The sequence below is a fragment of the Hippopotamus amphibius genome, chromosome 1, assembly GCF_030028045.1.
Source record: "Hippopotamus amphibius kiboko isolate mHipAmp2 chromosome 1, mHipAmp2.hap2, whole genome shotgun sequence".
Taxonomy (NCBI): Eukaryota; Metazoa; Chordata; class Mammalia; order Artiodactyla; family Hippopotamidae; genus Hippopotamus; species Hippopotamus amphibius.
The window spans coordinates 189,288,715-189,301,806 of record NC_080186.1 but is presented as its reverse complement, the minus strand read 5'-3'; the positions used below and the strand labels follow the sequence as shown (position 1 = coordinate 189,301,806).

The window sequence follows — 13,092 nt, the reverse complement described above, 5'->3', positions numbered from 1 at the left end:
TGTATTGTTCAAAAAACAAAACTATGGCTTTTTGGTAAAAAGCACGCAATACATAAAGCAAGCTCTATCTGAATCCAGACAATGACATTAAGTCCTCACTTTATTAAGTACCAGCTTTATTCAGAAATAAATAAATCTGGAAGAAAGAGGGCATTTGAACCAATTGCCTGGATTTCAGCCAGAATTCAAGCCAAATTTAAAAACAGACATACATCCTACAAAAGCAGCATTTATAATTCCTTCATCATGTGGGTATTAAATTACTTCTCTCAGCTGGGCTCTATGTGAAGTGCCAGGGGCTGAGGTTGGGGCAGAGGGCCAAAGATGAAGACGCAGGTTCCCCCTTACAAGTAGAGAGATTCATAAACAAAACATTACACAGCCACACAATGATATACACCACCAGTAGACTTATGTGCTGCGCATTCCGCCAACAGTAACATGATACAGCACTTCATTACAACCGCCATTATTATTTCATCTTTTCTTTAAATATAAAGGAATTCACATCCATTTTAAGGGAAATTATTAGCGATGCAACTATAACTGTTAATGAAACAAGTTTGCTTTTTTTCAACTTCAGTAAGCCAAGGAGTTATTTTATACTACCTTAAATTAAGTATTTTATCAGTTGAGGAATGATATACATAAAACCTTTCTGTCTTCATGAGGCAAAAAGGTTCAAGCTGAAAGTACTCTGTCATTCTTCATGTTTTCACGTCTTCATGTATTCTTTTTTAATTTCTGAAAGGACTGTCATACAGAAAATAGCCCAGGCACATACATGTCAGGTCTGCCATTTTTAATTATTACCAATCAAGTTCCAGCAATTTCTCCTCTGGTTAAACATGTGTGTACCTATCTTCTAAGATATTTCTTTATGCCACTGTTCATAAAACATTTTAGGCTGAAGCAAAATCTCTTGCACTAAATTAATAACTAATCACAGGAGATATTTATCATCTCAAGCCTTTTACAGGGAAATTGTCAGATTTAATCACCTTTCTCATATTTTCACTATTTACTGGGCTTCATTTATCATACACTTTAAGATTCTGACAACAGTGAGTTATTTTAATTACCATTTCTGGTTGGAGATTAAGAATAAGACAACTCCTGGGGAAAGGGGAGGAGGGCAGGAAGTCATAAATTTGTCCAAACAGTCAATAAACCATTATCAATTCATCAATAAATGAAGATTTTGTTCATTGTTGGCAATTTTAAAATGGGCTTGAGGTTAGGAAGCCTCCAAATTCATGAGTGTACAGCACTGCATTCATCATCTTATAAACTGTGTCCCATTCTTTCCCATAATATGATCACGAATTCTGATTTCATAACATATAAAATCTTTTTTAATCCCACAAACTAAATGCTTAATATATGTTTACTCATCTTTATATTGTCTTAAAAACACAAAATCAGTAGCAGCATTTAGAATAGCACGTCCAGGAATACCAATAATATGATTCTATAAAAGCTCTGTTAATTATTATTATTTGCAGATATGTTTACTTATGCATTATTGCTCACTAGGAACCAAAGACAAAGCAGAAATTAAAAATTACCGCTATATGTTGCAACTATCATAAAAATTCACATTATTTTATAAGATAAAACGTGAACATGGAGAGTCAATAAGACAAACTCATATCGACATGAAACCCAGTTTCTATCCCATCTCTAGAACTGAAGTTAAAAATCAGAGCAGGCTGACATAGATGAGATACAGAAGATCTCATAGAGGTTTTCCTTTCAAGTGACAATACTAGGTTAAATGCTCTAGTGTTATACATCAATTAACATTTCCTTAAAATGATATTCAGCAATTAGTATTATTGAAAGAACCAATATCCAATATTACTACATACCAAACAAATGAAAAAGTACCTTTAATTTGCATTCCACCTGAGGATAAATGCACAAATCATTTTATCAGAGAAACTTATCTGTAGAAAAATATCAGCTATTTGAAAAATCACATATATTAGAAAAACTGTACAGATTGGTCACGGTAGTTATTTTTTTTACCAAAGGTACTGAAACCCTCAACAAAGTTAACTTCCTTCTTTTTAACTCAGTAACAACGTACTCAAAGTATATACCATCTAATATTCTCCTTTAATCTGCAACGATTAATTTGTTACAAGTGAGAGAGAGTTTATAGATAATAAAATATTTGTAAAAATGTGTATCATCACATGCTTAAATAAAATATCTATTCAAAATTCATTCTGAAATTCTTTTTGATATCAAGTGTGAGCCAGATGTGGTATAAGACACAGAAATGAGCAATACTTTCTAATTTTTCTCAAGAAACTTAGTAAGAAATGAAAAGTATTTACAAATGGGGTTGTTTATTACAAAATTAGATGCTTTAAAAATTAAAATCTACAGGTCTTATCCAAAACTTTCACCTCTCAGAGATTCCATTTGGAAAAGAGAAGGTAACACTCTAATGAGGTTCAGAATGATCAAGCACTGTCTGAGGTAGGATGACCACATCATTTATCATCCAAAGCAGGACATCTGGAACACAGAAGGGAGCAGCAGCACTAATGCTAACCCTGACGGAATTCCAAAACAACAGGAATGGGCTGACACTGTCCTGAGCAAACCAGGACATCAGGTCATTAGGGCTGAGGCTGAGTAAGGTACTGGGAGGCAGTGAGCCCCTCATGGTTACAGCTTGGACTTTGAAGACACACAACAAAAGGTCTTGGTTCCACCCCTTACTAGTTGAGAGCAGTCTAACCTTTCTAGACCTTAATTCCTTCATTTGAAAACGAGGTTAATTTCTTCCTCAGAGTTGTTGTAAAGATTAAATGAAACACAGGGTATAAACACTTAGCACACTGTATGGCACAGATTGTAATAAATGGTATTTATTAATAGCTGTTGTTACTATCCTTGGTTCAAAAACAAAAGAGAGGGACTGCCCTGGTGGCACAGTGCTTACGAATTCGCCTGCCAATGCAGGGGACACAGGTTCGAGCCCTGCTCTGGGAAGATCCTACATGCCGTGGAGCAACTAAGCCCGTGTGCCACAACTACTGAAGCCCGCACGCCTAGAGCCCGTGCTCCACAACAAGAGAAGCCACCACAATGTGAAGCCTGCGCATCACAACGAAGAACAGCCCCTGCTCGCCGCAACTAGAGAAAGCCCTCTCACAGCAACAACGACCCAGAACAGCCAATAAATAAATAAATAAATTTATTTTTTAAAAAGAGAGAGAAAATATTATACCCTCTAACCTCAGTAGCACTACAAAAAGCAATCACAGATTTAAAGAGAGGGTCTAATGGGTAGAAGGACATCAAAGACATCATTTTTGAAGATGATTAAGGAGCTTAAATAGTAGTTACTTCAATATCATCCTATTCTGCTAGGGATGGTCTTACAAATAACTGTAACTATAAAAGAGAGTATCAAAAATAAGCAAACCTCAAACAAGTGTCACTAGCTCAGAAATGGTCCATTCTGAAAGTCCCTACTTCTAGAGCTCAGTAAAATATATTTATTATTTTTTTAAGAATATGAATAGATATAGAACATACTCAAAACTACATAGTAAATTACAGAAAAAAATAAAATTCAGTTTTACTAAAACTCCATCTAACCAGCCCGGCCACATTATTAAGCACCAAAAGTACGCAGACAGACTGCTCCACAGTCTATGCAGGCAGGAGAGCGCTGTTCTAAGTACCACCACAGAGCTGCTTCAATGAGCAGCATTATTTTTACCGCCTCTTTATTTCCAAGTTTTCATGTTTTTATAGGAGCAAATTGTTCAAACTTCTCACTCAATACTCCAAGGTGAAAAGTATTCCTCTCCTCCAGACCACTTAACTTTAATAGAAAACAAAATATTCTCCGACTCAAATTCAACTATGCCTGCTGGATTTAATGGATAGGTTCGTTCCCCTTGGGCAATCTTTAAACCTTAGTCTCTAGGAGAATTAAGTAATATTAGGGGATTGAAATGAAATAAAATTCTAAGTCCACTGTGACATGACATTCACAGGAAGATGGTAGATTATCCACCCAGTCCTCGAACACTTATAAATACAATATATAGCATATGTTCACAAAACAATTCTTGGAAATAAAACACAATGGGCACTCAGCAAATATTTTATATCACCAACACCTGCTCAAATCCTCTCTGAACTTTATTTCTAAATGTCACCGTTTTTTATTGAATCAACGGAAATTTGAAAGAAGAAACAGAATAAACATCCAGAGAAGATCAAGGGAGTTAGAAAAATCTTTATAGAAAGCCTCATTGAGTTTTACATGAGCCAGGGGGCTGTCAGTCTCCCTGAAAGGGGTGGTGGAGTAATCTGTCACTCTACAACTTCAATCTCAGTATACCTATAAGACTAAAAAGGGCTCTGCACAGAAAAAGAAAAGAGAAAGAATAGTCTTAAGATTTTTCTTAACATTATAAACAAAGGAATCATGAATCAAATACTAAGCACTGCAAATAAATTCACTTTAAATCACAGGCTTGAAGTTGGAGCTAGTTTAGTAAACGAGTTCAACTCTATTATTCAGGAAACTGTTTATACACTCTTGTTTAAACACTAAGTGGGAGTGAAGTTATCCATTTTGGAAGGCAGTCAATGAAAACGAAGGGTTTAATTTATTTTAAGCTGAATTCTGCCTCCCTCTATAACTTCAACATGTTGGCCAAAGTTCTGAGGCCTGAAATAATGAAGAACTAATTTAGGTAAACTAATTAACTCTATATTATCTGTTAACATATGTTATCAGACTCAATTTAAAAAGAACTAGTTGATTAAAATAAGAAATCTTGGGACTTCCCTGTTGATGCAGTGGTTAGGAATCTTCCTGCCAACACAGGGGAGACAGGTTCGATCCCTGGTCTGAGAAGATCCCACATGCCACAGAGCAACTAAGCCTGAGTGCCACAACTACTGAGCCTGCGCTCTAGAGCCCGTGAGCCATAAATAGTAAAGCCCTTGTACCACAACTCCTGAAGCCCACGTGTCTAGAGCCCGTGCTCTGCAACAAGAGAAGCCACCACAATAAGAAGCCTGAGCACTGCAATGAAGAGTAGCCCCTACTAGCGGCAACTAGAGGAAGCCCGTGTGCAGCAACAAAGACCTTATGCAGCCAAAAATAAATAAATAAATTTATTAAAAAAAAAAAAAAAGAAAAAATTCTTTACCTAAAAGTATCTACGTTCTGGATTTCAATAAGGGAGAATTCAAATTTAGACTGGGTAGGGACAGGTAGATAATATAAAAGAATATGTCACACTGGGTGGGAATAGTGGAGAAACTGGAGAATAGCCAACGAGAAAAGCCCATTACTCATCCTGGAAAGACTGTTGACATGAGAAAATGTGGGTCCAATGTTGCCAGATTTTCAACTTTCCCAAGAGAAGGCCAAAATTCAGAATTTTTGTGTGAACTACCCCAATCTTTTTTAAGTTGGCAACTAATTCAATTTTTTAAATATTGTATAGGCCAAACAAAACAGCTTTGTGGACTGGACTCAACTGTGGCTCACCAGTTTGCAATTTCAGAATGATGGTATTCAAAAGTTTTATTTAAAGAGAAAATATTTATAGTTACTATTCTAAACACTAGTATGTATAAAATGAAAGAGTAACATATTGTAAATGTTATTTTATACTTGAAAGAAACTAGCTGCAACAGTCTCAGATTTAAAATTCCTCAAATTTTAGTGTCCACTGATGCAACTGCCCCCTTTACAGAAATATAAGATTCATACAGCAAATTACCTCCTTAAAGAAAGTGTTCTTAGTTATCCATGTTCAACAAACTTAATACATTCAATTTTGTTTTAAACTGCAAATTCAAAGAATAAATCTCTAGCTAGGCAAGTTCAACAAGTTGGCAACATAATTGGCTTTAACAACCAGCCTGACTTTTGCTATGTTTTGTGACATTAGCTGACAGATGCTAGAGAATCTTTCATTTTTCCTGCACTGTTATCTTCCACTGTTTTTCTAGTTCATGAGCAAGCATGGTCAACTGTCAATGAAAGAATCATATATTAGATAATGGCTACACAGATTATATGATCAAACTTTATTTTCAAGACTAATGTTAAAAAATTGAAAATAGGGAGATTAATTATCTCTTTGGTAGACAATTTAAATATTAAAATAGCTTCTGCAAAGATCTAGTAAAATCAGTTAGAGTTCATTTAGTTCTTCTTGGCCAAAAAAAGAAAAAAAAAGAGCCACCATAAGCATATTCCTTATAAAGATGCTCAGAACCATTCAGTTTTTAATGTATCAGTTTTTTACACCCAAAGTATGCTGCTTCTGGACTCTATATCAAACATACAAAAACAATGAAGACCAAACTGAATGTGAAATAACAAAAGATTTATATCAAATACAAGCAAACATTCCAAAAAACTTCAGTCAGAGAGAGTGGAGGAGACATAATAACCAGCTGCTTAATTTAAATCATTGATAGAAATAGTCAGTGTCCTCTTTTCATAAACCACTTGGATTTTATTTGTATTCAAAAGCAATGGTAAATGTCAAACGACTACTAGACCATCCTTCTGAATACAAGAAAATATCACGCTGTTTAACTCTCTAAACACAAAAAGCGCTTTTAGAAAAACAAAGATAAAGAACAGCATGTCTTAGTCACACAGATCAATTCAAGAACCACAAAATACTAAAAGGTTTCTTGAGCTTAACGGTAAAGACCTTCAATTACTAAATATTTTTAAATTTTGAACTTCAAAAAAAGTTTATTGATAAAAGTCTTTTAAAATCCAGGATAAATTCTATATCTAGAGATCTGGGAAGAGTATCAACATTTATCTTCATGTGAGGAATCCTTTATTAAAGCTAGCAGCATTAAACATAGATCCTTTTCACAGGTATTATGTACAAAATAGAATCTAAAGGTTCTATTATAACTTTATTAGGAAAGAAGATAATGAGATTAGTTTAAAAAAAAAAAGAATATTACATATAAATGTCAATTGTGTGTGAATCCCAGCTATGAAATGGGAATTGACTTATTAGCCATTTGCTTTTTCTTGTTTGTCCCCATCCAGTTTTTACTGCAGCAAAGATGGAAAAATACCTCCAATTGAAAAAGCCAAAGAAAAGTCAAACAAATGGGCTAAATTAACTGGAATAGTACGACCTTCCTCTGAACAAAAGATGTTGAAGGGATTAATGAGAACACGTGTAAAGTGCCTATCAATTACCTGGGTAATAAAGGTTACTTTCCTCCCCTTTATCCTTACAAGGCTCACTATTATTTTGCTCGTTAAGTCCTATGTCACCTAAAGAGAAAAACCTTTAGGCGCGGCAGGGACTCAGTGCCCCACACTCTGAGACACAGCACCAAGTATTTAGTAGGGGGTTAATAAATGCTTCCCGATTTACTAGAGGATAATAATAATGAACGAATGTAAAACAGACGCTAATTGATAGGCTAAACGCATTAGTGCATTCTAGTGTCCTCTATGGGAAAGGTTACTAACCCATCTCGGCTAAGTGCTGAAATTATAATTAAGTCTGACGGGAAGTCCTAGATTTATACCAATATAATTACAAATATTACTTAGCTTAGTGATAGAGTATGGCAAGAACAATGAGCTGAGTAATTTAGATGATACTGCAAAGTGGGTTTTAATGCTTGAAACTCCTATTACAGTACACAGGATAAGTGCAAGTAGTGTAATTAAAACCTAAGAGTCTGATCTTTAAAACTCTACCACTCAACCTCATTAAAATGCATGTTTTCTCAATTAATCCAAACTTTTCCATTAAAAACATAAAAATACACTTTCATTCCTTGCAAATAAATCTCTACAGTACATGTATTTAGGATCAAATACCAAATAACCATTATAGTTAAGTAGGAAAATAAACGACTGAAACAGCAAGAGATTTGAGTAGATGTAACCTAAGAAAGGGAAGGAAAGGCAAGGTGAGGGCTGCCCATTTTTTCATTTGTAAATACCCAGTTATGGCTAAATACGCATTTGAAGAGCTAGATGATGAGAAATCCCTGAATATCTTTGTGTAAATAATACAAACCTAAGCAAAATGTTTACTGAGCAGATAACCCTTACAGTCATATATGGACTGCATCTTATTTACTTCTGTAGGCTCCAAGTACCAAGTCTTCTACACATGGACACAGAAAGCTGTTGTCAATGAAAGGCAATCGTTTTCATAACCATGCTGTGGCACAAATAGTTTTCACTTTTCAACCTGAAGCATTACTAAGAAATTCACCTCATTATTAAGCTAATGCTAAACACCTAAAACCACAGGATGATGTTTTTCATGTACTTTATTAGTTGCTATGAAAAACACTTAAAAGATTACTTTCAACTTGTCACATAATTGACTATGTAGAAGAATGTTGATTATAGAGAATTTAATTTTTTAATTTTCATCAATTTTCTTTAGATTTTGATCCATCTCACACAGTGACTATTATTCCAAAACAATAAACACCTTTTATAAGTGATGACCATGGGCCAATTCTGGATTTGTAAATTTTTCAACAAAAATTTTACTAAGAGTCAAGTCAAAATCTATCACATAATTTAAAGAGTAACGCAGGGTAATTTATAAAAATGTCACTAGAATTTACCATTCTGGGGGAAAATGGAGTCTACATGATTTTATTGCTAAAGTATAAAAGGAAATTAAAAGTAAAAGGGGGAAGTGTCTTGAATTTAATGCATTATCTGACACAAACTTAATAAATCACTGCTCTAATTTGTGAAAAACATTTAAATCTAAATAGGTTCTAATTTTAGCTGAAATAGTGCTTTCTATTTTGAAAGCAAAATATTTTTGTTGGCCTAACTTTTTAAAAAAATTTACTCTTGAAAAGTTACTGGGCAAGAATCTTATCTCACACCTATATTTAAGAACCCACCTAAACTAATCAGCAGCAGCAGAGTAGTGCTACTCTGCAGCTGTTTTCATTATAAAGAAGTCTGTTTTCAAGGGCTCTTGCATCTTTTTTTCCTTCATGCAGTATTTCAGAGAAAAACTGGTTTATCATTGTCTATCTTAAAAATTATCCATTGTACACATTTTTACACTATATATTAAATTGTCCATCACATGACTTTCATTTTCAAAAGAAATTCTATTTATACAGAAAACAAAATATCCTCGAGAAAGGGTCTGAATGCATAATGTTTGAAATAGTTTCTTGGAACCATTTTCCTTGATAAGTGAACAGTAAAATCAACACAAAAGTTGCAAAAATATTAAAGTGACAAATAATATGCCTTGGATGGATGACAAAGAGAAAATTCAATAGACTTCTGTTGTTATAACTGTTCAGGCAAACATCTGAATCTTAGCAAATAAAAACCTTGTTGCAAATGTAAGCAATGGATGGGTTAAAAGTATACTGTACTTCTAAATGGTTTTGAAAACTTAAACATATCTATTTTAAAAGTCATGGCTATATTACATTTTCCTTAAAGAAGACATGCCTTGTTATAATGATAATCAGTACCTGGTACATAGAACACGTTTCCCTCTGGAAAAGTGTTTTTAAGATGTTACAGCAGTTACCTGTCATTTATGATCCAGTTCAGGCAGAGATTGAGAGAGCTAAGATTTTTGCACCTCTTGACAATTTCCATCACGGTTTCATTATCCAGTTCAGTGATATGACGTAGGTCCAAGCTGGAAAGATTTCTTAGCTAATGAGATAAATAAAAAGAAAGATGAGAAATATAAATGCTATATTCATCCTCAAAAACTATAAATATAGTTAATTATAGAGTATCACTGTATAATAGACAACAGTCTAGAATCATTTGATTAAACTAAATGGTTACATAATATTTTAATATTAAATTAGAAATTAGGTCAGGAGTCTATGGTAAACAAATGAATGGCAATAAACATTAAAATCAGATTTACTGAGGCATCATAAAAATCAAAATTTGGCAATCTAGTAGTTGGGAAAGCTGTTAAATCTATCACATTAATTACCCACAATTAGATAGGATTATTTCCTTTAACATTGTTCAATTTCAGGTATTTACCTTCATGATTATAATGCCACTTTTGAACAGGTTTTCTCTTTTTTTTAAAGATAAAATTTGAGTAAGTGGTTAATTCAGAGATATCTTGGTGATATTTCATCAATGTGCTCCAAACTGTACTATTGTGGGTTGTGTGTTTCACTATGTGAAAAGCAATGTAAAACACTGTTTAAGACATAAAGATTTTTCTCCACGTACCACCTTCCCTACTTCTTCATTTTCTCTACTTCTTTCCTGATGTTTCCTCTCTTCCCCTGATGTTTAGTCTCCAAGGAAAATTAATAATATCATTTACACAAAGATGGCAGGATCTTAATTATCCTCTTCAAATAAACTATATCTCAAATAAGCTATTTTGCTTAATAACATGCAAAGAATTAATTTGGAGGCATATGCAGACCAAATAACATTCCTCTCAAGGGTATCTATGCCCTAATATGCTATGTTACATGGCAAAAAAGACTTTAAAGATGTGATTAAAATTATGGATTCTGAGATGAGGAGACTACCCTGGATTATCAGGGTGGGCCCAATCTAGTCACATGAGTCCATATAAACAGAGAATCTCTCCCAGCTGAAGTCAGAGAGATGTGACGGAAGAAGATGCAGGGGACATGTGAACTGTGAAAGGGATTCAACCTGCCTTTACTGGCTTGTGTCTGGAGGAAGAGGGCCACAAGTCAAGGAATGTGGGCAGCTTCTAGCGCTAACAGCCAGTAAGAAATCAGGACTTCAGACCTACACCCTTAGGGAACTGAATGTCCTCAAAAACCTGAAGGAGCAAGAAAACAGATTTTCCTCTCGATCTTCCATGAAGGAACACAAGGTGGATGATTTTAGTCTGATGAGACCTGTGTTGAACTTCTGACTAATAAACTATGAGATAACAAAGTTGTGCTGTTTTAAGCCGCTAAGTGTGTGGTAATTTGTTATAGCAAATTAGAAATTTGTTACAGCAATAGAAAACTAGTACAAGGCATTTCCAGCACCAGCAGGGAGCTCTTCCAGGACAGGCCAGTCTTTTCTAGGCCACCCTCAAGTCCTGCTGTAGGGATAGGAGGTAATTCCTGCACGAAGCTGACTTGAAGGCGTTAACTTAACTGCCAAAAGCATCAGAGCAGTGAGTCAGGTGAGCTACAACCCCAGGAGAAGATAAGACACTGGTATCTCCGCAGCTGTAGGACCAAAAGGAAGGAAACACTCTAAAGGAGCACCACCTCAGAGAACTTTCTGCAATGATGGAAGTGTTCTCTTATTCTGCTATGGAATATGGTAACCACTAGTCACACGTGGCTACTGAGCACTTGAAACATGATTAGTATGAGGAAGGACCTGAATTTTTTTTATCTTATTTAATGTTGTTTAGTTTACATTTACTTTTTATAGCTGTGCGTGTTGGACAAAGCAGCTCTAGAGAACTGGGTCTGCCAGCCAGCACACCAACCCTCTTCCCCACCTCAGCTCACAGAGAGGCTTCAGGCAGAGTCACTGCTCTGCTGCTGTGATGCACGCTGCAGAGCTACGGAGAGAAACAGGGACAGCTAAGAGGGGCGAAATGCAAAAAGGTGCACAACAGTAGGGAATTCTTTCTAATTGAGACAGCAAGCCTCTGTCACTAAGGGCTGATTCTGAGCCTCCAGAACGAGATTTAGGAAAACCTTTCTGCAACTGGCTTCTCAGGTCAGATATTCCAAGAAGTTGCTGTCCAGTGTGGGACTCGGGACAACACAAGAGAATGGAAGCAGGACCAGGAAAGAAGACATGGGTCTTTGGCAAAGTTCCTCCTCGAGTTACCACAGACTGAGGACTTTACCAACATCAGAACATGGTCGGGGGACTTTCCTGGTGGCGCCGTGGTTAAGAATCCGCCTGCCAATGCAAGGGACATGGGTTCGATCCCTGGGCCGGGAAGATCCCACATGCCGCGGAGCAACTAAGCCCACGCGCCACAACTACTGAGCCCGCGCTCTGCAGCCCGCGAGCCACAACTACGAAAGCCCCTGCGCCCAGAGCCTGTGCTCCACAACAAGAGAAGCCACCACAATGAGAAACCCACGCACTGCAACCAAGAGTATAGCCCCCACTCCCCACAACTAGAGAAAGCCCGCATGCAGCAATGAAGACCCAACACAGTCAAAGAAAAAGAAAAAAAAAAAAAAGGTCGGTACTTGGCATAATGAAAGGGAACAGATTCACCTTTCTGTTTTTGCTAAAAACGAAAAACAAAATACCAGACTGCTCTGGCTATCTCAGCAGCTCCAAACAGTTGACCGGTCAGAACCTGGGCTGACTGCCTGTTTCCCCTTCCCTGAGAGTCGCCTCACTCCACTGTCTGATAACTACAGCCAACACCACACCCAGGGCCCAGAGGTGGGCTGCCTGGGCTCTAACTTTCTACCCCAAACATGGCTCTTGATCCCCGTCCTTTACCTCTCACCATAAACAAGGCAGGCTGGCACTGAACAAAACAACAACAAACATTTTCTGAAGTACCTAAAGGAACAGTAACAAAAATACAAAATACAAAATGCTATATAAAATGCAAAAATACAAAACAGATAGTGAAATAAGTTTCTATAATCTTTCAGCCATCACTAAAATCATTTAGAGAATCAAAGGGCTGAGGCATATGCTCCTTGCTATCATGCTTTCTTCCCTCCAACTCCTGACGTATCTCCGTGTGGTGATGGAAACTGAAATCATCCAGAGTAACTGCTAGGCTTGGAGCAAAGTACAAGGCTGTGAGGCCAGCACCAATGTCTTCTATGAAGGAGCAGGAGACACCAGGAGTACAGAAGAAGACTGCAATAAAACAGGACAGACAATGGTAATGCCAGATGGAGTGAGTCTCAAAGTCTCGATATTTTGTTAGTTATATTTTTTGTTGTTATTTTTCACAAATATTGGAAGAGTAATGGTCTGGAAACAGCTATGGAAAGCAAAGAGGATCCTGCCTCCACTTTCTGACCCTGAGAAACACAATGAAAAAATAAACCGGTGTGGTAGGTAGAATTCTAAAATGACCCCAAGGA

The 13,092-nt window shown here is 36.3% G+C and overlaps 1 protein-coding gene across 3 annotated transcripts in view; it reads right to left on the bottom strand.

The window, feature by feature from the left end:
* The window catches only part of FBXL17 (F-box and leucine rich repeat protein 17), a 477,514-nt gene that overhangs the window by 298,402 nt on the left and 166,020 nt on the right, over positions 1–13,092 (bottom strand). For all 3 annotated transcript variants that reach the window (XM_057737826.1, XM_057737814.1, XM_057737820.1), the window contains exon 6: positions 9,582–9,712. In XM_057737826.1, coding sequence (XP_057593809.1) covers positions 9,582–9,712 — 131 coding nt within the window. The remainder of the gene's footprint in view (positions 1–9,581; positions 9,713–13,092) is intronic.